At 33.7% G+C, this 26,356-nt stretch overlaps 3 protein-coding genes across 5 annotated transcripts in view; 2 read left to right on the plus strand and 1 right to left on the minus strand.

Moving 5' to 3' along the window:
* LOC131949789 (protocadherin Fat 1) overlaps nt 1-7,217 on the plus strand; it is a 35,931-nt gene extending 28,714 nt beyond the window's left edge. The window contains exons 19-29 of one of the 2 annotated variants that reach the window (XM_059311740.1): nt 2,372-2,623; nt 2,727-2,896; nt 3,011-3,171; nt 3,337-3,505; nt 3,713-3,871; nt 4,024-4,172; nt 4,348-4,525; nt 4,973-5,070; nt 5,366-5,415; nt 5,757-5,913; nt 6,651-7,217. In XM_059311740.1, the coding sequence (XP_059167723.1) occupies nt 2,372-2,623; nt 2,727-2,896; nt 3,011-3,171; nt 3,337-3,505; nt 3,713-3,871; nt 4,024-4,172; nt 4,348-4,525; nt 4,973-5,070; nt 5,366-5,415; nt 5,757-5,913; nt 6,651-6,709 (1,602 nt within the window). In that variant the 3' untranslated portion in view covers nt 6,710-7,217. The remainder of the gene's footprint in view (nt 1-2,371; nt 2,624-2,726; nt 2,897-3,010; nt 3,172-3,336; nt 3,506-3,712; nt 3,872-4,023; nt 4,173-4,347; nt 4,526-4,972; nt 5,071-5,365; nt 5,416-5,756; nt 5,914-6,650) is intronic. The other variant, XR_009388200.1, reaches the window with a different exon arrangement.
* A 68-nt stretch (nt 7,218-7,285) lies between these two features.
* Nucleotides 7,286-13,743, minus strand: LOC131949810 (ER membrane protein complex subunit 3-like). Its single transcript, XM_059311794.1, has 6 exons — nt 13,572-13,743; nt 10,892-11,043; nt 9,728-9,832; nt 9,456-9,537; nt 8,714-8,793; nt 7,286-7,900 (listed from the first exon to the last, which is right to left on the minus strand). Exons 1-6 carry the CDS (start codon nt 13,718-13,720, stop codon nt 7,701-7,703), a joined length of 768 nt encoding a protein of 255 aa, XP_059167777.1. The 5' UTR covers nt 13,721-13,743; the 3' UTR covers nt 7,286-7,700.
* A 1,826-nt stretch (nt 13,744-15,569) lies between these two features.
* Nucleotides 15,570-25,747, plus strand: LOC131949792 (TBC1 domain family member 22B). Of its 2 annotated transcripts, none has more exons than XM_059311746.1 (11): nt 15,570-15,844; nt 19,112-19,165; nt 19,312-19,544; nt 19,774-19,980; nt 20,122-20,192; nt 20,324-20,452; nt 22,208-22,273; nt 24,149-24,269; nt 24,431-24,613; nt 24,844-25,067; nt 25,171-25,747. In XM_059311746.1, exons 1-11 carry the CDS (start codon nt 15,768-15,770, stop codon nt 25,303-25,305), a joined length of 1,500 nt encoding a protein of 499 aa, XP_059167729.1. In that variant the 5' UTR covers nt 15,570-15,767; the 3' UTR covers nt 25,306-25,747. The 2 variants fall into 2 exon arrangements, with proteins under 2 accessions (XP_059167729.1, XP_059167728.1); XM_059311745.1 differs by lacking the exon at nt 22,208-22,273 and adding an exon at nt 22,972-23,037.
* The last annotated feature ends 609 nt before the right edge of the window (nt 25,748-26,356 follow it).

Genomic DNA, 26,356 nt, shown 5'->3' on the forward strand with positions numbered 1-26,356 from the left:
ATAGACTTTTGAATCTGGATGCAGTTCTAGTTGAGTGTAAGCATGACTAAAGTCTAATTCAGTGAATTTGTCTCCTCCTGCCAAATTCAAAGAAATTTCCTCAATGTTAGGTATAGGGTACCTATTTAGCTCTATTTGCTTATTCAGTGTAGTTTTATAATCTCCACAAATTCTTATAGAACCATCCTTCTTTAACACTGGCACAATGGGCGTTGCCCAATCGGAATAGTCTACCTTCTTTATGATGCCATTAGATTCCAATCTACTTAGCTCATTTTCAATTTTATTCCTCATTGCATAAGGTGGAACTCTAGCTTTGCAGTATCTTGGATTTGTGTCTTTAATGCTTAACTTCACTGTTCTATCATTTAGTAAACCTGAATTGCCAAAAACACTTTTATTTTCAGATATTACTTTATCTAGTGAAGTAAGACTAGATTCTTTTCCATTGTTCAATGAACAAATACTCTCCCAATTTAACTTAAGATTACTTAACCAGTTCCTACCTAGTAATGGTGGTCCATTTCCTTCAACCACAAGAAGAGGAAGTTTAACACTTTGACCATTATAACTTACATGAACCATACACTCTCCTATTACCGGAACATTGTCACCAGTGTATGTTGTTAGGCACTTGTGACATGGCTGTAGAGGCACTGATCCTCCTGTGACAGCGTCAAAATCTTTCTTTGTTATGACTGTTAGAGATGCTCCAGTGTCAAGTTGGAAGCTTATGCTCTTACCGTTGATATTAACTAGTACATTGATGGGAGCATGACTTATTGATTTCACAGAGAACAGGCTGAAATCCGGCTGCGAATCAGTTTGAGCATTTTCACTGGTAGAGTGGTTCATTGGTTGGGTTAGGTAGTCTTGGTGAGAGTTAACATAGTGCTGCCTTTGGTTGCGGTACTGTCTTGACTGGCTAGATTTAGCAACAGACGAAGACTTTGCAAAGCAGGCCTTGGCAATGTGACCTTGCTTACTGCACTTATAACAAGTTGCTAACTTGAACTTGCACCGATGAGATGCATGGGGACCTTTGCATCGATGACATTTTTTATAATTATTACTAGATTTAGATCTAGGATTTGAACGAGCAGGCTGTTTAGCATAAGTTGGAATGCTCTGATAGGGTTGATGTTTGTTGACTAACCTGCTGTTTACTGCATGGATCTCTGAAGGTGCTAGAGATTTCGCCGCCTCGGATGACTGCTGGAATGAAGTTGCTAGTTGTATTGCTTTTTCTAATGTTAGATCTGACTCGAGCAGCAACTTTCTTTGAATATCAGGGCTGTTTACACCTGTCACAAACTTTTCACATAGTCTGTCAGACAGCGTATCGCCGAATTCACAAAATTTACTTAGATGACGTAAAGCAGCAACATATTCTGATATTGACTCGTTTGGTTGACGAGTCCTACTGTCAAATCTAGCTCGACATAGAAACTTTGATGGGGTAGGCGCATGGTGGTCTGTTAGCAATTTGCTCAGCTCGTTAAAGCTCTTGGTAGTTAGACTAGCTGGTGCGCATAAGTCCTTTAGTAGCCTAAATTGTTGAGGCCCTATGACTGTTAACAAAACAGCTCTCTTTTTGGCTTCTATCGTCACGTCGTTTGCTTCAAGGTAAAAGCTTAACCTATCTAGGTAATCTTGAATGATTTCATTATTCGAATCAAATTCTTTTATTTGGCCATACAGCGCCATTATTCTAGAAATACTTAGCTAATAAGCTCTAGCAAACCTCTTTTTTGCGTAAGTAGGTGCTCTTTCTAGTAGATTTTTATCCTCGTCGCCAAAATGTGATGGATTGACGATAGAAGCATGTGGTTGTATATAACACGTTTATTGGGTCTAACTACATGATGGTACCAGAGAGAGGAAGGAAGTACAATGCACAAGGGACATCACTCATAATAATATAAATATAATACTAATACAGAAGAGTGAGTTCCCTTGACCTCACAATTATCTCAATCTATTACAGAAGCTATTTTGAAAATACTCTTACTAAACCTATATACATGATTTATTTTCCCAAACTTTTATATTCAAAATATTCTTTTTATATTTGACCGTTTGTAAATCCCCATCCTATGAGTCAATTAATTTTTCTTTGCTCTCTTAGTTTGATTTTCTAACTCATTTGGACATTGGTTTAAAAAAATTAAATTCTATATAGCTTGTATAAAGCATTTAGATAAATACTATTTCACTAAAGTAAGTTAAAAAAAGTGTCAGTTGCAGTGAATGGTGTAGTATCAGTCTGAGTAACTTCTCTGGCAAATTTTCATCTAGCCTAAATATAAAAATCACTACTTCAAGTATACCTTGTACATTTATGTACAAATACTGCATGCTGTTTTTGCAGGTGGTAGATTCAGGGACACCACTGTCCAGAACATCCTACACTGTTGTTACTGTCTACATTGATGACCTGAATGATAATGCCCCCATCTTTACCAAGACATCTTACAGTGGTAGTGTTAATGAGAACAGTGCCACATCAACTTCTATACTCAAGGTGTCAGCCACTGATGCTGATATCAACACCAATGCTGCCATCACTTACAGCATCAATACAGTTCTGTTGGATGGGGCTAATGCTAACACTTATCTTCAGGTTGGTCAAACTACACAATTTATTGCTTCTGTTAATATGGTTAAAATTATAAATCAGACCTTTGGGTCTCCACCACATTTAACAACTTTGTTTTTGTTCTCAGATTTCTTCATCAACTGGTGTGATCACACCAAAAACTTCCATTGACTATGAGACTATACAAAAAATAACATGCGTTGTGGTAGCAACAGATGGTGGGACCCCATCTTTAACTGGGACAACAACTGTAACAATAACAATAATAGACACCAATGATAATAGCCCTGTCTTTAGGTCAGTAAAATTATTTTATTTTTTTGTCTTTTACTTTTACTTAACATCATTAGCCAACACAAGAGTGGAACATCATTTAAATATCACAGTGACTGATGTTTTTTTCTTCTCCAGTCCAACATTTTACAACACTGAAGTAGCCTACAGTGGTGACTGTGAGAGCACCATCACAACAGTAACAGCCACAGATGCTGACTCTGGCAATAATGGCTTGATCTCTTACTCCCTACAGACCTCACTTTACAACTATTTGTTTACTGTAAACTCAAGCACAGGTAGTAAACATTTCAGTCATTATTAACATTTTAAAAAAAAATAATAAATCTAATTTGATTATTAATATTTGTCAAAACAGTTGTGAGACCATGAACAGAAACAAATTAAATAACACAGTGCTGAGTAATTCATTAGATGTTTATATGTCCTCTTTGATTTTTCAGGTAAAGTGAGTCTGTCCAGTATAGCTGAGGCAGACACCACTTACTCACTGGACATTCAGGCCAGTGATGCAGGAAATCCTATCAAAACAGCAACATCACCTGCTAAAGTTAGGGTAGATTCTTATGTGCCAAATAACCATGTTGTTACTTTTAGGCTCAAGATAAGCAGGTAAATATTTTCATCTACAGCTGGTTTTAAGAACAGTTCAAAAGATATACTATTTAAAATATTTAACCGACTTGTTGTTTAACAACGTATTTTTGAAAGTCTAATTATGCATCAGTAAGCATAGGAGTGCATTGCCTTTGGTCTATTTGTTTGGTGTTGTTTGTTTGTAGGTAAAACATTTCAATCTGTACTGTACTTCTTGTACAGGTCAAGTTTCTTGGGTCAGCACAACACATTTCTGACCAACCTTCAGACTGTTGTCAGAAACACCTATCCCACTGCCCTGGTGCGACTGACGTGTGTACAAGAGTATGATGGTGTGGCACAACTTCCTCCCAGTGGAAGACGAAGGCTTTTGGCAACTCAGTAATTTTAAAGTTTTTAGATAAATGAAAATTGGCTCATTTCATTACAGTTTAATGTTTATGAATTTAACTATCAATTCATATCTTAGGTTTAAAAAATGTATGTCTCTGTGTTGCAGTTGACTTTCATTTGATTGGATCTCCTTTCTACAGGCCTGTAGATGCTTTCTTGTATGTGGTCAAAGATGATACCACCAACAGCTTGAGCAACATCAACACAGAAAAACAATTTCTCACCCAAGATGAATTTTTATCTCTGGTGGCTGCAAACCCTGAGGGGGACCCTGGCACTAGTATACAAGGTTCAAATATTTTTTGACCATTTAAAATTTTCAAGGATCAAGTTTAAAATTCTGGAGTTTAAATTTCTTGATTTAAAATAATTATTTAGTTGGTAGGTTAAGAGTGGTGTAACAGAAAATGAAATTATTTCACACACTTTGACCTTACAACATTTATAATTGCATTCTTTCTTAGGCCCTGCATGGGATTATTACAGAATAGAAAGTGTAAATCCCTACTACCAGACCTCAGAGAGTTGGTGGGACACGGACTATGGAAAGATAATTACAGCAATTGCTTGTCTACTTGGGTTGTGTTTGTTTGCCCTGTTCTCCTACCTTGTTGCACCTTACTGTTGCTACAAGCAAGTTAGGTAACTTACTGTTGCTACAAGCAAGTCAGGTAACTTACTGTTGCTACAATCAAGTCAGGTAACTTACTGTTGCTACAAGCAAGTCAGGTAACTTACTGTTGCTACAAGCAAGTCAGGTAACTTACTGTTGCTACAAGCAAGTCAGGTAACTTACTGTTGCTACAATCAAGTCAGGTAACTTACTGTTGCTACAAGCAAGTCAGGTAACTAAATAAATATAACAAATATATAATAATAAATCATTATGTTTAAATAATTTGAAAACCTTTACTAAAATTTAAGTAGTGACCCCCCCCCCCCTCCCACCCCTTTTGTTTTTAGTTATATAAATTGTAATTCATATTAAATATATTTAAAGAAAATCATTTAATTTCTACTTTTTAGTATTGTATAAAATCATGTTATTAAAAGATATGTATTACTTACATATGGTATTTTTGATTGCAGATCTTTAAAAAAGTCAGTAAAGGAGTTAGACATGGATTCATCAAGAAAAAAAAAAGTAGAAAGGTCAACATGGGCATTTTGTTTCAAGTCCAAAGGAGGTAAATCAAGGGCAGTAATTGTTTGTCTACGTGAAATATTTTCATTTAATTTCCCAGTTTTCAGGCTGCACTGGCCATCAAGATGGTAATGTACAATCATTATGCTAAATTTACAGAGTTCAGCTTGCCACAGGGATAAACTGTACCTCTATTGTATTTCTTAGAGCACTACTACTTGTTTGTATGTAGCTTTGAACTTTAAAGCACACAGATATCTAGTACATTTGTATGTAGCTTTGAACTTGAAAGGACACAGATATCTAATTAACTATCAAATTGATTCCTTCACTTTCAGGTCACTCTGGAGGTCATCCTAAGCAACTTTTACACCTTCAAAATCCAACAGTTAGTCATTTAAAAAATTAGTTCTTTCATTTATGTTTTCCAAATCATCTTTATATAATATCGGCCATGTAAAGAGAAAAGTACTTTAAAGCTTCAAGAAATAGTTTTACAATTATAAACAAGGTTGAAACAGAATGCACAATTTTTTATTTCTTAAACACAAACTTAGCAGACCTGCATTTAAATCAAAACTCTAACAGTGTAGTGTAACTAGTCCTAGTGATTTCAATATGGAGAATGCAATCTTGTTGATGATAAAATGTTTAATTGACATTCATTAAAAATATATTTAGTTCAAAGATTTTTTTTGCTTTTTATTTTTTTTATTTTTAAAATCCTAGATTTTCAACCCCCCATGGACAGCCAGTACCAGTAGCAGTACAGGGTCTACTTTAGAATTTAAAGCTGCACCGCCATTTATTCTAGAGACAAATGACGATGTCCTGTCTGGGTACAAAATTAACAACAGATACTTTGATGGCAAAGCAATGGAACACGGTACACATTTGGGGTTTAAGGAATTGCTTTTACAAGCTTTTATTTAACTTGCTTCCTCTATCTATCTGTTGTTGTAGATCTAAATGGGCAAATAAAATTTCAGGCACTTCTGACAGATTTGTTCAAAGTTGGCATGTGGGTCAAGACTTGAAGACCATGCAACATGACATTAAATTTTACTTAATTGGATGCCTAATGAATTAATTAAAGTTTTTGAAATTAGTAGGCAGTCTTGTACTACTTTTTTTGCACTATTTTACAGGCATTTTCATGTTCATTTGGTGCGCAAAAGTTTTTAGTCATGCAACTCTATTGTCAATAAATATTTTAAAGTACTGAACACAAATTGCATAAAAATTTTTTCATAAAAACCGTTTTAATAACAAGCTTTAATGTAATAATGCACTAAAAAGGAGGAAATAAATAATTTTTTAAAAATATTTAATAATACACTGCTATTTAAATTACTATAAAGAAAAGCATGGGTCGCTTCCTAAATATTAGTAATAGTATCCAATACATATTATAGCGACCCATGCTGTTATTTATTAAAACACTGTTCTTTATAGTAATTTAAATAGTAGTGTATTAAATATTTAAACAAAGTTATTTAATTCTCTCCTTTTAAGTGCATTATTAAATAAAAGCTTGTTATAAAAACGGTTTTTCTGCAATTTTTTATATTTATATTTACATTGTCTTTTTTTTTTAATTTTCAATGTATTTGTCTGTTACAGCAACTGGCAAGGTATTTGAATACAACACAAAGACCAATCTGCACAACTGGGTCAACTAGAATGGCATCTGTTATCTCAAGCCATTAGAAAGATTTGCTTTATATGGTGACATGATTTCCTGTGAAATAATTAAAATTAACAGTTCACTTTATAACTTATTCAAGCTTGTTTTAAATTTTAATATCATGTTGTACAAGTTGTTTTATGAGACCTATGGTGGTATGATTTCTAAAGTTATATGCTAGATATTTCCTAATTTTCCTTATTTGACAATTTATTCCTTCAAAAATGTCTTAGCGCTATGATTTAATATTTTCTGTACTATTTGATGACTTAGAAGAAAAATAAGGTATAACAATTCATTAAGTTTATCACCACACAGCTGGTTCAGATATTCTGTTTACAATACAAAGCCTAGATTTATTAACAGCACTATGTTGATCTTGAAGCTTGTTAGTACACCATCAGGCTAGTGTATAAAGACACTTTTAGTAGTAGTGACTATTGTGGCAGTTGCTTGGCCTTTTTTTAAAATTAAAACATGAAACGTAATCTTGTGGTAGTATACTATTATTATTAACACCTTGTAAAAATGTGTTAATGTTAGTTAACAAATAAAGAAAACTAGAGCAAAATAGTAGAAGTTACTTTTAATAATAGTCCTTGCAAAATATGTTGGGATGAATTAAACATTGAAATTGAATATAATCATAGAAACTTCAACATCAAAACTTCTATACTGTGACTCTCACATCTTCAATGTTACTCAGGCACATCATAATCAATCATTCAATGCTTCACACTAATTACTAACAGAAACCTCCAAAGAAATGGCTTGAATAAGTAAGGAACATATTTAATTTGACCAGTGAGAAAAGAGGGCAGTAGCTACATCACAGTCACCTACAGCTGGGTGATGAGAACTGACTAGCTCTGGCCTGGTTTGCTAAACAGATGGTCAGGGAATGTCCACTGACACACATACACAACTACTCTCTTTTTACCAGTTGTTACTACATATAAACAAAAAATGATAAATTAGGATAAAACTCAATTTTTTGGCCTCAAATAAATAGTTTCAGGCTGCACCACTCCCCCTGTGAGTTCCTCCTCTACCCCCTCCAGAGCCCAGTCATGGGTGGCCACTTCCAGCGCCTCCCATTCAGCTTTAAATGCCTTCATGGGGTCAGGTGGAGCCATCATAGCAGAGCCAGACATCTGATCTTGCATGGCCCTTGTTTGATCTGCAGCTGTAGATGTAATGTAAGGATTTCAATTGCCAATATTTCATCTCTTCAATGCTATCATTACTGTTAAATTAAAAACTACAATTTCTTTTAATTTTAAGAAGTTAAAACTAATGGTTACATTATTGCAAAAATGCATGTGTATAATTTTTAAATTATATTTATGGGTAATGTTAAGATGACTGAATTTTCTTGGGCCAGTAAAAGTCTTAAATATTTTATAAAATGGATAGAATCTAAACACAATTGTCTACAGCATTTCAATATCAAGGGTAGGAGTAGATATAATAAAAATCAAGGGTAGGAGTAGGTGTAATAAAATCAAGGGTAGGAGTAGATATAATAAAAATCAAGGGTAGGAGTAGGTGTAATAAAATCAAGGGTAGGAGTAGGTGTAATAAAATCAAGAGTAGGAGTAGGTGTAATAAAATCAAGGGTAGGAGTAGGTGTAATAAAATCAAGGGTAGGAGTAGGTGTAATAAAATCAAGGGTAGGAGTAGGTGTAATAAAATCAAGGGTAGGAGTAGGTGTAATAAAATCAAGGGTAGGAGTAGGTGTAATAAAATCAAGGGTAGGAGTAGGTGTAATAAAATCAAGGATAGGAGTAGGTGTAATAAAATCAAGGGTAGGAGTAGGTGTAATAAAATCAAAGGTAGGAGTAGGTGTAATAAAATCAAGGGTAGGAGTAGGTGTAATAAAATCAAGGGTAGGAGTAGGTGTAATAAAATCAAGGGTAGGAGTAGGTGTAATAAAATCAAGGGTAGGAGTAGGTGTAATAAAATCAAGGGTAGGAGTAGGTGTAATAAAAACATTTACCATTGTCTTGACCCAGTATCAAAGTGTACATACTACGCAGACCAAAGACATTAAGAAAATACCAGGATGCAGAGCTAACCCTGGTAAATTAGAAATTTGAGAAAGGATTAATTAGGATTTAGTTATCCACAACATAATGAACCTTCTTCTTCAATCTTAATTTTAGTGTTGGAAAGGGATCCCCTCCAATACAATTAAGTATACGTGTCAACTTGTTATGTGCCATTGAGGCCATTGACTCCGATTTAAGCCAGCTTTTCTTTTTGGATTTGCTTCCATAGCCTTTGTCCAACCAAGAACAAACTACAAGGCAACAGTTGTTTGATTTTGGAGTTGTCTCTACTAGAAGAGTGGCTGTCCCCAGTTTACGAGCCTCATCTGCCTGAGGGTTCGAACTCGAGACTTTTTGGTTTAGCAACCAAAAAAACCAATAATTAACATAGCCCAGATGATGATAATATTTACAAAACAGAAACTCTAACTACTTTCATGTGTATCATTTTCAAATAAAAATTACCTGATGCATAAAACATTACTTATATTGGTATAATAAGAACAGGTTTCATGCTCACATCCCATTAAAACATTGCTCCAGTACCCACTAAATATGGACCAATAATTGCATATTTGCTTGCAAAATCATCCAAGGTGCCAACATTAGGACTAAACTGTGTGGTGTATTATTAATATTATCAAGAAAACAGTAAAAATATAACTATAAATAATAAAGACAGGTTTTTACCAAGAAGCATCTAATGTAATGAGTTCCACACCTCTCTGAAGCATTGGCTTGAATCGAAATGTCAAAGGAAATGGAACTTTGGCTGAAAAATTATATCAAGATAGAGAGGACCACACAAACCAATAACAAATCATATTAGAATCAAGTTTAGGGCCTTAGATCTATGACTTAATTTCAAATCAACCTACTGGTTAAGGCCTTATATCAATGAGTAATTTTTATTTAAATCAACCTACTGGTTAGATCTATGACTTAATTTCAAATCAACCTACTGGTTAAGAATCCAGAAAATGCCCAGTTAATCCAGCCACCAATTATGATCATAGGCAGGACATTAGTAACATTGCCCTTCATCATGTCAGTCATCATTGAGGGATCTAAAGAGAGAACATAATTTAACAGTACAAAGGAAGTAAAACAATACTGATTGAAACTGTAGGCCAATTCTATAACTATGATATTAACAATATTAAAGGCTGCGGCTATTAGTAGTTCACTACAAATAGCCATCAGGCTATTCATACTCTTAGTGAGGCATTTTAATGTGATTATTTAATTCCAATATTTGTGCAATATGTACTGTTGTGTAGAACTACTGCTTTTAGATCTAACTTTATAACTAACCCTGAACCCTAACCCCTATTCTTAACCCTAAACCAACCCTAATGCCTAACACTAAAACCAAATGCTAAACCCCTAACCCTAAAGTAAAATAGAAAAAAAGAAAAATAAAAACTCCAAGCCAAAGGAATAGATCCCACACAGCAAAAACAAACTGACTGATACACAATCAATTCGACCACCCGAACGGATATCAAATGGTTGGAAAGTCATACAAAAATAATATGCACACATGCAAAGGACAATAAATTTTAAAATAAAAGAGCCGATCCGCGGCATATCATATGTCGCTATTTAGTTGTTTTATTTTCTACTTTTCAGTAATTCATAATTTGTGAATTAGACAGTACCAATGCTGCCACTGAAAATATTTGCTTTAAAACACTATCAGTAGGTCGTTAAAGATAATACTACCCCCACCCTCCTTTCCCCCAACCACTACCCTACACCCCCCCCCCCCCCCGTGAAAGCAGCCTCCCCTTAGTTACCTCCCCTAAGTTTAAAATTGTTTCAAACTAAATTATCTGCCCCTAATAGCCGTCACTAAACCCGGCTCTATGATTGTAAACATTTAGCGTGAACCACATCTCACCAGACCATTTAGGGGTGGGGTGGTAGGGAGCGCGCTTACAACTTGGTGTTTTCTAGCGTCTCCAAGAAGAGAATTATATATATAGATTTGATTGGTCGGCTAAAAATAGCAAACTGCGAATAACCTTCGGAGAGCTATTTGTAGTTAACTACGAATAGACACTCTCAGTCTCATTTTAAACTACACTCCATTTTAAATTTTTTACTCAACTTAGTCTTTTTACCTGTCATTGGATTTTTAGCTTGAGATTCTCTTTTTTCCACCTTGAAAAATCCCCTCTCTTCATTATTGAAGTAACTTTTTCTTACTAAAAAAGAGGGTTTGGGTATGTATTTTCCATTTTCCCGCAATATACGGCTGCGAATCAAGGCATGGCTGAAAATATAAATTATAAAATTAAAAAAAAAAAGAATTATTTTTTATGTAGCCGAGGCCTAACTAACTAAATTTAATGTTATTTTTAAGTTGGATCTAGATCTAGATCTAAATCTACTACAATCTAGTAGGCAGTTTGATGAAAAATTAATTTTTTTTTATTTTATTTTAAAAGTATCAGTAATAGCTAGGACAATGGTAAACTAAGTCAATTTAGCATATATAAACTTTCTGTGCAAAGTCATTATGACTGAAAAAAAATTCCAAAGTCATGGGTCTGTGTGGCATAGCTAATGAAGAAAAAACTCCTAGACCTGTGACCTGATTTCATGAGTGGATATCTGGATTATTTTTTAACATTTTTCAATGAAACTTAACAGAAGCATATTAAAATAGCTTAGAAATGAATGTAGATAGCTAAAAGTAACCAAGATTGATTAATAACTTTAAAAAAAAATATTAATGAATAAGGTTGGCAGATATTGGTAACACAAAAAAATGGTCTTATAGTTCCAATTTTAAAATCATCCATATTTATTATTTTAATTACTTAGACTGTGCACACTTATTATTTAGGCAGTTTACAATGGGAGTCAGTATTTGAAGATCTAAAGTAGGATCTATTTTATGAAATTATGTGGGACATTTAATGGGAGTTTCCTTTCTATAGAAACTAAAAATCTTAAATGAAGCTATGTTCTAAAGCACACTAAATTGACTACATATTTTTTAGGTACAGAACAGTCTGCCTAAAGATAAGACATACTATATCAGATTAGATTTAAGCAATTGTGACTGTCCTCTTCTCTTTTTTCATCCTTGATTTGGGACCAGGCTATGCCGGTGTTACACAACACAATACATACAGGCATAATAACAAACTAGTTTTACAATCATCAAATAAGGCTATGTAATATGTATGTACATATTTACACAAACAAGACAATAAATTGTAATTAATGTACCTGTCATTGAAGTTGAAAAATTGAAAATAAAAAAATATACATGACCCACCAGTTTTGTGTTTTTTTAACAGTGTACAAATATTTTATTGTATTGCAATACCAAACATACATCTCACTTAATATTTTTTAAACTCCTGATGGTTTTAGCCAGACAAATTACTTCTGACAATGTAACATGTCAGTGGTGTATTGACAAATTCTGACTATGATGTTCAGAATCAATGTAATATAGAATAGAACATAATTAACATTTTGTGAGAAAAAAGGATTGACAAAATTTAATAATACTGAATATTATCTATAAAAGACATCATAATTACACTCACCAACCACTAATAATGTCACAAAACCACCACCAAAAACCTCACAAAGTCCCACCCCACGACAAAAAACACAATTTCCCAAAAGAATGACAAAATAACGTACTATGTGACATTTTTTAAGCCCCCACCCTCCCCACCCCCTTCCAGAAGACGGCCCGTGCCATGATCATATTGGCTCAGAAACAATTAGCAAATTATTAATTAAGGTATGAATTACTCAAGTAATAATAATATAAGAACTGTTTGAAGTGGTATTTAATTAACTACCTAAGAGTTATGATCACTATTATGAGTTCTTGGCATCTAACTAAGCCATCGGCATCTGCATTCCTAACTAGAACAGCACTTGAAGGTCAAGGACACACTCAGTCACACACCATAAACAAAAAAAAACTGTCGATATCTTAACAATCCAGTTTTTAAATAAGTAAATAAAACATATCTGTCTCTTAATGGCTAAGTTATCAAAACTTTATTTCAAATTGTAAGCACGAATAAAGTTTTTTCATTCAAGTTAAGTGTTTTTCACTCTAACAGTCCGTCAATGCCAACCCCACCCCTTCACCTCTTCCGGAATTGGTGATTAGATTATTATAAAATGGCGTCTTGAGAGGTTTTTAGTATGGTCATTTATTCTTAAAAATGTACTGTTCGGATGATAAAATTATTACACAATTCTATTTTTATTTGATAGTGAAGATATTATAGAAAGGGAAAATAATAATAAAGTTAGGGAAATACGCTCCTGCTTTAGTTTATTCAACTTGAAACACACGCTAAATAAGCGTGACTTTCTCTCGACGGCCTCGTTAAAGACAAAGAACGAAATTAGGTCAAGCTGCCATTATTAAAATGTTAATTATTCGCCCCGTAAATACATGGGCAGTTTCGAGTACAAATGTTTCCGATTACAATATAATCCTTATTTTTAACTATTGTGTACTTCATGAGAAAGAAATGATTCGATATTTTATATGTCCGCCCAAAACACGGTAGCCACGAAACCGCGAGAACGAGACTTGACGAATCGAAAAGCCTAAATCATACTAGTTAGTACAACTAGAATAGATTGGATCTAGATCTAGATTTCTAGATCTTCTAGACATCACCTAATGAATCTAATCTAATTTTCTAAGATTCTAAATAGTAGGCCTAAATAGTACTAAATAGTAAATATTGTAGTGTGCGTGTAGTCACGGTTTAGAGTTTAGTGTAGTCAGTGGAGAGTAGTGGATCTTACCTATCTGAAACTTGTCTTAATTCTGATTTCTTCTCTGAAGATAATAGTATTGTTACATAATGTCTCAATATTCCTATAAGAAATGTTATTAAGACAATTGGTAAGAAAACCCACACACGAATGTTCGAATCGAGTAGTAGTTCTGCCATAGTTAATTTTTATTACCTGAAATTACCTTGCCAGATAAAACATAAAGAATTTGCCAAATATCTTTGGCAAATCTAAAAATTAGTGTGCTGCAAATTGATCGCGATAAAAATGTGCGACCCTTTATTTTTACATCTCACGTGTAAAACATTGTTAGATGCGGAAACGTTTTTTTTACATTATAAGCAATGGTTTGTGTGCTTATAGTATAGATCTAGAATCTACTTCTGGTGGTGTATATTTAATTAATCACAAAAGCATTTGGTCTAAGGGACATAAACATGTTAATATTTTTTTTAATGAGTATGAAAATAGTTATTTCTCCTGTTAATATTTTAAATTGTATTGTTCTCATTAAAATTGTTTTTTGTTTTTTTTTTCAATATAAAAATGGTTTTTTAAACATAAGTAAAGAAATGTACACAATGATTTCGCAGAATTGTGCTTTAAAAAAAAAACCATTGATATCTGCAAAAAATCAAGTGTGCATTAATTTTTGGATGTTTACACTTGTGGTCTAAGGGAAATAAATATGTAAACGTTTATTTATTCTAGCATGGTAAGAGTTGTATTTCTTGTAGGTAAGTGTAAATTATTGTTGTTTTTTTTTTACATTTTATCTCACTGAAAATGAAATTGTTTTTTGCTTTTGCTTGCTCCTACCCCTTTTACATGTATAGAAAAATAGTTTTTAAAAAATTGACGGTTCTTAAATTCTTAAAACATGTATACTTTATATAAATAAAATATTATGATTTCTTAGCTTTTCGAATTTTTTTTCTTCTTTTTTTAAAAAGTTAACTATGGAAAAATACAAATACAAGTAACTGATAAGTGACAGATCTATAATAATCTATATATAATAAAATGCTTATTCTAAGGGATGTAACAATGTGATTATTTACGTCGTTTTAATTAATTTAGAGTTTATCCCTCTTAATTTGTATTCTTAACTTTTAATATTTAATAGTTTATAATTTTTAACGCTTGGTTTTGAAAACAAATACATTTATTTAGGCAGAGGCGTAACGACCTATTCTGAGGCTCAGTGCGAACTATCGGTTTTTCGACCCCCCCCCCCCCCCCCCCCTTATTAATATATAGCTATTCAAATTGCTGAAAAAGCATTTGTTCTGGACAACTCGGTATTTTATTATACTTCCCTTCAATTAACTGAATACTTTTATTTTTACAAGCTTTTATTTAACTTGCTTCTTCTGTCTGTCTTAATTCTGTCTGTCTAGATCGAAATGGGATAGCGAAATTGCGGGCACTTCTAGCCGATCAATTTCTTTGAAATTCTGCATGTGGGTCATGAAATTAAATTTTACTTACTTCATTGAATGCCTTATTACTGTTTCAGTGTTTCTTTCAGACTTTTTTCTCGGGGGGGGGGGGGGCTTGAAATTTTAGTGGGGCGGACAAAAATTTCTGGGGGAGGGGGGGGGGGGGAGGAAAATGTTAAAAGTATATATTTACTATATACATTCAATTTTGTTCGGGGGGGGGGGGGCGGTAGACTTTCTTCGTGGGGGGGGGGGGGGGGGGGCTCCGTCCCCCAAACGAAATGCCTGCAAGAACCACTTAATTTTTTATGAATTAATTACAAATTTCTGAAGTTAGTAGACAGTCTTATCCAACTATTCTGCACGCTTTTCTTTTTAGTTATTTAAATAGCAGTGTATTATTATATATCTAAAGAAAATCATTTCTTTTCTCCTTTTCAAATGCATTATTACATAAAAGCTTGTTATTAGAATGTTTTTGTGCATTTTTAGTATATCTAGATCTACATCTAGGTTAGGCCTAGGCATACCTGCCTAACTTTCATGGGTAGAAGATTTATTTAGACCTTCTTTGAGTTCACAAGTCATGCGCAGTCAACTGCCGGCCATGTTGTCAACAAAATGTTAAAGTACGTTGCAATGTAAAATTAAAGGAACATTTACTCGAATTTATTTCTTTTATAATCATAAGTATCAAAAATGGATCTGTCTTATCGTATATAGAGTCTAAACTTCAGATCTATTACTATCGTTTAGCCTTGAAATGGCATCTTTGAGCTCAGGGTCATCCAGAGAAAATAAGGCAGGATTTTGGAAAAAGAGCTCAAGTGTACCCGGAAGGTGAGTTTTTAATTTTTAAAATATTTTTATATTGAGGCCCTTATTTGATCTGTAGGCCTATTGAGATTCTGTATGTTTAAATAAGGTCTAGACTATATAGTAGTAGAGTAAAGTTCCACCTGTGGTCACACATAGCGAAAAATTCCGAACTCCCGATTTTCATCGGGCGCTATTTTTAGTATTTTATAACCGTTTCACACAGAAACAAACCAAAAGTACTTTATTACTCCACTGCCATTCTACTCTAATATGCATGAGTTATTTTGTATTCATACGCATAGTATTTGAGATATTCATGTTTTAGTGACGAACCTCCTTGTGATCTATTTTTCCCCCCTTTTTTTTTGCCTGTGGTCACCTGTCCCTGCTTGTGATCACTAGCGTATTTTTACATTTTGATCCAATTTTAATAATTGAAATAAACATTTTACTCATTTAAACATGTTGATGATTGTATAATTAATTAATAGATTTGCAAAACCAAATAATAACACGTTAATTAAATTTATTAACTACAAATTACGGATGACCCAGTGATGACTCAAGGGACGCAACCATAATAATCATATCAAAGGGACGTAACAATCACTAACAAGACAAAACGTAACATTTGCTTCGATTGGATTGTATGTAGAGACACAAACTAGTTTTAGAAGAAGTAGATGATTGAAATAATTTAAAACAACAGAAAAAATCAGAAATTATACAGGTTCTAGACTTAGCTTGAAATATAGAGCATCTAGATCTAGGCTAGTCTAGCTCAAGTCGTTGGTGACCACAGCGAGGGTAAAACACAAAAATCGTTACCCCAGCTGTGGTCACCCCCATTTCACCACTAAGATTCTTTTAATAGCCTTAACTACAGTATTTTCAGTGTCCCGCACATACATAGAAGCTATTTATAGTTAACCTAGTTATAAAAAGCTTTGATTGGTTGGTTTTATTCATCTCATCCGGGACCTAGTGCTTTTCATACGGGGGAACTAGAGTCGCCTACGACGTCATACCTCGAAACTTGAAAATTTAAAAACTCATCTTTCAGAAGGAGGGAAACAAAAGAATTTGACCTGGATATATTTAGAAATGGACATGTTTACAGCAGATATTGGTAGTTTCGTATAAAACATCCAAACAAATATTATATGAAGCCATAAACAGGAATGTGACCACACCGTGGTTTTGACCACACGAGGAACTTTACTCTATATAGGTCTAGATTCTAGACTACATTTAAGTCGGAGATATCTTACTGAACAGTTGGCCTATCTAAACCTTTTGTCGTTAACTTAAAGTTAAACTTTTAAAGTTTTAAAGTCACACTCACAGATGTGTTATGCAGGGCCTGGGTCTGATCAGTGATCAAACTACCAGCTCTCTTTTCTGTGTGTTGGGGTCCAGGTAGGCTAGCTCTAGATCTAGATCAAGACCAGTGGTTCTTCTTAAATTCTTAACCATTTTGGAGGTACCAAACCTCACCCGCTTCTTATGCACATTATCAAACCTTTATATTATTATTAACGAGCCGACCCGCGGCATATCATACGCCGCTATTTAGTTGTTTTATTTTCTACTTTTCAGTAATTCATAATTTGTGGATTCGACAGTACCAATGCTGCCACTGAAAATATTTGCTTTAAAACACCATCAGTAGGTCGTTAAGGACGATACTACCCCCACCCTCCTTTCCCCCGACCCTACACCCCCCCCCCCCCCGTGAAAGCAGCCTACTCTTAGTTACCTCCCCTAAGTTTAAAATCGTTTCAAACTAAATTATCTGCCCCTAATAGCCGTCACTAAACCTGGCTCTACGAATGTAAACATTTAGCGTGAACCACAGCTCACCAGACCATGTAGGGGTGGGGTGGTAGGGAGCGCGCTTACAGCTTGTTTTATAGTGTCTCCCAGAAGAGAATTATATATATAGATAAGAAAGTAAAAAAATATGATTTTTCAAATTCAGAACATAGGTATTTATTAATTTAAGGTATGGTATAGCACTGTAGCTAGTAGGTAGGCCTAGGCTAAAGGCCCTATATTTTTAATTATTTTTGAAGTGACTACTCCAGTTGCTAGTCTGGCAGACAGAAGATTCACAAAACAATGACCGTAGCCTAATTATTTTTAGTAGCTGTGCATTGGGCTCAAATTACCCGTAATACTATTAAAATAACTGTGCATTGGGCTCAAATTACCCGTAATACTATTAAAATAGCTGTGCATTGGGCTCAAATTACCCGTAATACTATTAAAATAGCTGTGCAATGGGCTCAAAATACTCAAATTACCCTTAATTTTATTAAAATTTAAAATTGCTCTGCGATAGGACCAAATCATCCTCTTACAGTTGCGCTTGGCAATGGGATAAAATACACTTTTAGCCATATTCTTCATACAAAACTATCTGTACGGTGTGGTCAAGCGGTTGCGCTTTAGTGGGTCATCAAGGGTTGAAGGTTCATAATATAGTTATAGTTTATCTAGTAAAGAGATCAAGTCTATAAGTTGAATTTAACTATTTATTTTTTAAAATTTATTGTTATAGGCTATTTAAATCTACTATTTAAGTATTAATCCCTGCCCCATCAAGAAAACACATGTGCCTAAATAAAGAACATTTAGATAAGAAAAACCAGGTCCTTGTAGCGCTATGCGCATCTTCTTCTGGGTAGAATCAGCCATATACTGGTGTTCAAAATGAACTGTGAATCAACACCACTGAGTTCAAAGAACAAATCCAATCAAATATGATTTCCATACCAAAACTTAATATGGAATATTTACTGAAAATCAGTGTGACTTCTGCTGTTGCCTTTCAGAAATGTACGGCTTTACCTTGAATTCAGCAAGTGTTGTGTTCTTGTATTTTCCATCTTAATGCAGCTTAAGAAAGTTTTAGTGTACTTTTAGTTTTGCTGGTGCAAAGTTGCTCACCTTGGCATCGCAAATCATGCAGTGAGGACACTGACTCCAATAAGTTCTGCTGTACTTTCAATCCATTATGTACATATTTGTCTGTAGGGATTAAAACATTAATTGAGAATGAAATCGTACAAGGTACCATCATGACAGTCACAAGTTGACTTCTGGTCCACAATAAAGATGTAAAAAGTATGTTTGACACAACACATAAATACAAAATCAACGCATGCATGCCTAGGTTGCATTGACACAATTTATGACATCAGTGTTACTTTTAAATTTGGAAAAAATAATATTTAATCTTAGCATATTGTAATAGTTTTTTACTCTTTTTATTCAATTCAACAGTATTAAGCCAGTCTATGGAGCACAGCATCCTCCACCTCAATCAAATGTCAATTTGTGAGTTCATTTTTTTTTTTATAACTCTAATTAGGCATTTAAAGCTCCTTTTGATTCTTTAGAGGTTTTTTGTTTGTTTGTTTTTGGCAATAAAAAAGCTTTATAAAAATCAAAAGTTTTTTTTTTTTAATGTTTAAAATATACAGGCCAGGTTGGCCTCAGAAAAAAGAAGATAAGGGCAAGAACAACAAAAGAGATGCATTCCATGAATTTGAAAACAAAACTTCTGACGCCTGGGATGATGGGGATGATGATCTCATCCATATGGCCAACCTGAAGCTGTCTCTCAAAGATGTGCAGACATCAGCCAAGCTTGTGCTAGACAATCATAGTAAAAAAGCTTTACAGAAACAACAAGATAATCAGCCTAATCTCAAAAGTAAATATCACAGATCTATTAACTATTACATATTTATTACATATTAAATTTAAAAATAACAAATTTCATTAAACGTTGCAACTCTGTAATTGAAAAGATCATAATTGTAAATGTATCATCTGTTTATATAATAAAACCAAACAGGAAAAATAGGAATATAAACATTATTAGCAATTTGATTTTTACGGTAATGGTAGTAAGTTTTATGAAGTTTGATGTTTCCTTGAAGGTTCCTCACCACCTCAGTCATACCAGCCTCAACACTCTCATCATTATCATCAAGGTGGGCCTGGTCTGGGGGTCAGGCTTAACAGTGGAGGCTATCAGCCACCAAAGATGACTTCTATCAGATATGTAAGAAACACAGTCCCAGATAGGGAGGCAGCACGCAATGAGAAGTTTCAAGCCCTTTTTTCTGTGTCATCTTTAGATCTCAGTAGGTAGTGCTGCGTAGTACATTACATGCCATACATTCTCTTTCTATCATAAATATGTTTTAAGTGTCAGTTTTACCTCAGGTTAACATGCTGTTTATTAATTTTTGTGATAGTAAAACAAATTCTTTATTTCAAATTAGATGAACTCCGTACACTTTGTTGGTCAGGGATTCCTAAGGCTGTCCGCCCGACAGCTTGGAAGATTTTGTCTGTGAGTAAACATTTGAAGCATCTTTTAAGTTCAATCTTTTTAAAGTAAAATAAGATGAGTTTTATCCAATTCTTAATTACAATTTCAACCTGGTTAAAGTATATGATAAGATAAGTTGATACAATTTTCAGGGATATCTACCCACTGCAGCAGATAGACGTCAGGAGACATTAGAGAGAAAGCGCAAGGAGTATTTTGGTTACATTGATCAATACTATGAAACCAGATACCAAGATCTCCATGAGGAAACATTTAGACAGGTAAGATGTTATCTCTAAGAGCTCAGTGCTCCAGGTTACACTGGTGGGGGGGGGGGGTGTAGAGATCAGTTTATTTTTCCATCATTCATTGCCCCATACAACAGTTCACTTTTTAAAATTAAAATGTTTACTTTTTCTTGTCCAGAATTTCCAATGAGAAAAAGCTTTTTTGATGTACAGATAACCCATTTTTCAGGCTGCAATATACTTGCCTGAACATGGTCATTTCTTTATTTTTGAAGAACATCCAAATACAATTCTAAGCATTTTTTGTGAGAGTAAAATTATGATGTAGCCAATTTTGTGTGTAATCTTATTGATGCTATAAACTGTTGCATACATAGCATTTGTTGAATTAGATCTGAAATAAAGTTCAATGGGTTCCTCAACACTAACCCAACCAAGTTATATCTCAAACCAACATGGTTTCATTCTGTTACTTATTATATAATCTCAGTTCATTCAATTATACAGCCGTATCTGTCTAAATGATGAACAGATGTTCAGATCATTCCTTTCCCAAACATTTGGTTTTTCTCATGATTTTATGAGCGTTTTTATATGGAATTATAAGAACACTTTCATAAAAATAATTTTGTCTCTTTAGTACAGGATCACATTTGAACATGTGAATAGCAATAGACAACTTCAATTGAATCAAGGCATATGATGGCCATAAAGAAAATTGAATGAATGTTGATGAAATTGTAGACCATCAAGTACAGGAAGAACACTAAATTTTTTATAGTGTTCATCTGCCATAGATTTTGGTCTGCTGTAATCACTGTATTCTTGCTCTATTGGTTATTAAACCAAGTTTCAGTGATTGACCTAGGGGGTTTCTTTGTGTTGTATATGGTACATGCCTATTTTGTGCACACATTGTTTAATATTTGTGGACAGCCAAATATTTTTTTTTATGAGCTGCCATTTCAAGTTGTGCTTACTTATTGCAGTTTTTTAAAATAGTTAAATATAGTGTCTCTTAGAAATTATTTTGTGATAAGTACTAGCTAAACTGCATTTATTTAAGTAACAATGCAAAACTCCATTTATTTAAGTAACATTACAAAACTGCATTTATTTAAGTAACATTACAAAACTGCATTTATTTAAGTAACATTACAAAACTGCATTTATTTAAGTAACATTACAAAACTGCATTTATTTAAGTAACATTACAAAACTGCATTTATTTAAGTAACATTACAAAACTGCATTTATTTAAGTAACATTACAAAACTGCATTTATTTAAGTAACATTACAAAACTGCATTCAGCTGCCTGGCCTAAACCGTCACATTGGTTCATTAAATAGATAATGTACAAAATATCTATGATAGTCCTGATCTAGTAGCCTGTTACACAATCCTTGATTTGAGTTTTGTTTTCTAAGAATAAACAATTATTTTGATTTTTCTTTTTCCACTCTAAAGTATTTTTTAAATATTGCAAATTTTTTCATTATTTTTCTTTGTCGTCTAGAAATCAAAGTATATTTCCCTTTTTTTTCAATTAAAAAATCATTACTTAAAATGATGTTGAGCATTCAATTTGCTATTATTTTATATATATATATAGTGTGTAGGTATTAAATAAACAGGTAAAATAATCATGGGATGGTTATTCTGTGAAGCCATGGACAGGAAACTGAATAATCCAATTTAACAGCTTTAACCCTTTTGGTTCAGTTTCCAGTTGCAGGATGAGGCCATAGTTTACCTTCTGATTATGACTTTGACTTGGCTATTTCAGATTCACATCGACATCCCTCGCATGAACCCACTAATCCCAATCTTTCAGCAGCTAATAGTGCAGGAAGTGAGTAGTTACTGCCCTACATGCAGTTTTTACTAGGGTCAAGGTTACCCCCACCTTCTGTGCTTTTGTTTAGTTCTCTGCTGTTCACTCTCAAACCCTTTAACCACTTGTTGAAGCAGTCATTATTGTAACTTTTTTTTTTTTAAATATAATAGTCCAAAACGTTTTATACTTTTGGAATCCGCAAGTTATTCTGCATGTATGTATGGACAAGCCTTTGTGCTTGTTGTCATGTTTTTGTTGTTGAGATCAGCATTTGTGCATAGTTTTTAACTGCTCATGTCTGTGCTCAATGTGTTTTTAAGCATGATAATTGACCCATATTTAAAGGGCTAGCGCTATCTACACACATTTTAGGGAAATGGAAAATATATGTGGTTAAGGGCTGTATGGACATTGGTTTCAGGGCTATTTATCATTCCTACTTTTTTCTTCACCAAATAACCAATCTCCAGCTCCTTTCCATCTCCTAGTGCACCTGCTTTATTAACAATCAAATCTTTTGGCTTGACTAAATTGTGTGTCAGCATCATCAGCAGGCTTACGTTGTAGCACTAAAATATTTTCTTTAAGCCAGGTTCATGTCAGCATCACTGGAAGAGCAGAGAGAGACTTCATCTGTATCATTTTGTCTTCTTAAAACCAATTGGAGCACTTTCATTATAGGATTAGTCCCTAAACTTAATGTGTTTCTGCAGATACTAAAAGATATCCCTCGCATGACCTCGTTAGCTCACTTGTTTCAAGAGAAGGCTGTCCAGGAAGTAAGTATACATCCCACCTTGCAGCAAGAAGATACTAACCATCACTAAATCATACTTAGGGGAGTAGCTTGTACACCAACTAAAGCATGCATGTCCTATAGAGGCCTTAGTCTCAAACAACTCCTCACTTCTTTAACAGTAACAAACTAAAAATTCTGTTTGTTTTAAGGCAATCAAGTGCTAAAGTTTATTTGTTTCTTAGCTTGCCAGTGCATGAAATATGTTGTTACCATAGTAGTTGTGAGTAAAACAAATCTATAAAACCGCCTTTTTTGTGTTTCTACATTAAAAATTATTTGAGTTAAATAGCCACAACACTCATTAATCATTTGTTTGGTAAAGTGTTATACATTAAAAATTATTTGAATAAAATAGCCACAACACGTTGAATAATTTCTTTGGTAAAGTGTTACCAGATGTGCAGTTTGACACAAGTTTAAGCCTTGCTTAGTTTGTGTGTTAACTTGTTCCATGTTTAAGATTTGCTGATGTGGTTTAACTCCCCCTAACTGTAACAGGCAATGGGTCTTCTGTTCTCTGGTGCATGTATTTACTTGTGTGCATGATCCAATGCATATCCTGTGTTATGTATTTTTGCTGGTACTTATAAATACAGACCATTAATAAGCTATTTTTTTACAGTAGTTAAATTTTTGCTAATTATATATACAATTAAGGTGTTTTTACAGATTAATTATTACTTATTAAAAATGTAATTCTATTTAATGAAAATGAATAAAGCAATACCATTTAAAGCAACACATAATGAATGAAGCATGTAAATGTCCATAGAACAAAGCTGTCAGACCAAGCTGGTGTGTCTAGTTGCATGACGTGAATTAATGAGAGGCCATATTGTCTTCTTGGCAGCTTTCCATTACCATTACATTTTTTATTCATGCTAGATAGCAACCTGAGTTTAAATTTGCTAAATGCAAAAAATAGCTCTAATATTAACTTAAATATCTGCTCAATTTATTTTGTTCTAGCTATTAAAAAATTAGTTAAAATTATAATTGAGTTCTAACTTGTTAGCTAAAAAATGTTTAAATAAAATTTAACACCCACTGCTACATTTGTTAATGAATTTTCTAATTGCATTATTTGTCAGATATTTGAAAGAATATTGTACATATGGGCAATACGTCACCCAGCTAGTGGCTATGTACAGGGCATCAATGACCTGGTCACTCCATTCTTTGTTGTCTTTCTTTCAGAATATATTGAAAATGGTAAGAGCTTTGTACTACGTACCAGGATGATATTATTGTTCTTATGATTTCCTTTCCTTCAAAATAAGTGTGTATTTGCATCACTTTTTAGATTTAACACCAAAACAAAATTGTGACTGTTATTTTTTGTTCTAAAACACAATTTTTTACCTGTTGAGCAGACATTGAGGTAGAAAACTGTGATCTAACTGAGCTGTCACAAGAAACACGTAACTTGATTGAGGCAGATAGTTTCTGGTGCATGTCTAAATTGTTGGATGGGATCCAGGACAACTACACTTTTGCACAACCAGGCATCCAGATGAAAGTTAATGCACTAAGAGAACTTATTAAAAGAATTGATGGTGAGAAATGTTTGTTATCTAACTCGTAACTGATAGTATTGTGTAAACAATTAATAATGGTCATAAATACTGGGAACAAATTGTTTATAATAACCAGATTCATTAAATGGTAATAAAATATTTAAATGTTAGCCCTTATTAAGGATTTGTTTTTGTAAATGTTAATTTTTGAAAAAACTCACAATTGTTTAGAAAAATTGTGTACTAAAAATGACTAAACTTTTAATCAGCTCCCTTGTTCAACCACCTTGATCGACATGGAGTTGAGTTCCTACAGTTCTCCTTCAGATGGATGAACAACCTGCTGATGCGTGAAATACCTTTAAGGTGTACAATACGACTCTGGGACACCTATCAGTCAGAAATCAATGGTTTTGCTGACTTTCATCTCTATGTTTGTGCTGCCTTCTTGAAGCGTTTTTCAGAAGATGCTCTTAGAGAGCAAGATTTTCAGGTTAGTTCTAGATTATACTATTCCAACAAACCCCTCCACAGTTGAGAGGTAAAATGTTTTTTCCTGACAAATGGTCCTTACCAAAGTGTTTTTGTTTTGGCAGGGAATATTGATGCTACTCCAAAATTTACCCACTCTTCATTGGAAAGACAAAGAAATGAGTGAACTTCTAGCCGAAGCTTACAAACTCAAATATATGTTTGCTGATGCACCGAGGCACCTGCTACTCAAATCTTGACCTTAGTTTTGTTGTTTTTAGTAGAGGCTGTAAATTTGTGAAGTTGTTGGATTACAAAATTTTATAGCATGGATTTAAATGGAATACTTAATCTCTGTATGCAACATTAAATTTGTTCTGTAAATACTTTCAGTACACTTTTTTTATGATTGCTTTTATGTCCTATTTTAAAATCTGGTTTATTTTAGTTGGGCAGTAGTTGAATTTTATAACTTGTGTTTACCTAAGCTTCTTTGAAAAAAAACTGTCAGTGTGTACATTCAAAAGCTGTGCAATAAACTCATCCGATTTTATTGTGTATTGTCCCAAAACTTGAATTTACATATTTATTTGTTAAATTGCTTATTCTTATTGTTTAAATTACATCTACTTGGTAAAATAATTTTTTTACAGGTGTAGGTTTTTTGTTTACTATTTGATTGATTATAAAAACTATCACTTCATTTTTCCAATGGTTGTTTCCTCTTTGTTCAAAACCTATAGATGTAGTGATTTTCAGTGGCCAGTGAATGTAAAATTAGGATATGTGAATGAGCATGCAGCAGTCTAAGCAGTTTGTTGTTTTGGTGCAGCACTAACACTGTTGGTAGAACTAACCAGTTGTCTCCACTTGATGTTCTACAGCCATCACCCATCAACATGCATCTACTCAACAAAGCTAGTTTTATTACCTTGAGATCACATAAGCAAGCCTTAAAGATAGCCAAAATGTGCCCTTATGCCCTCTTTACCTAAACAAAAACAAAACAAAAAAGCAATGTTTCATGTAACTAGTGACCTGACTTTTAATCACCCAACTACTTTTTTTATAGAGTTGTGTGAAAAGTTTTGAAAGTTTGACTCTTTGTTACGCCATGGCTTTAATCAGCATAAGAACTTCTACCTACCAAATCTGAAACAGTCATTTAGATCACTTCTCTTAGCTTTGATGAATTAGGGTAATTGATTGCTACTTTGCTCAATATCTAAGACATGATCTTCTATGTCAGGAATGTTCTTTTTAATATGTAAAGGATTGTTTCATCGAAATTACCCTCATCTGTATTTTAAT

Source organism: Physella acuta, unplaced genomic scaffold (genome assembly GCF_028476545.2).
Source record: "Physella acuta isolate Inbredline_101_S28 unplaced genomic scaffold, ASM2847654v3 ptg000714l, whole genome shotgun sequence".
Classification (NCBI taxonomy): domain Eukaryota; kingdom Metazoa; phylum Mollusca; class Gastropoda; family Physidae; genus Physella; species Physella acuta.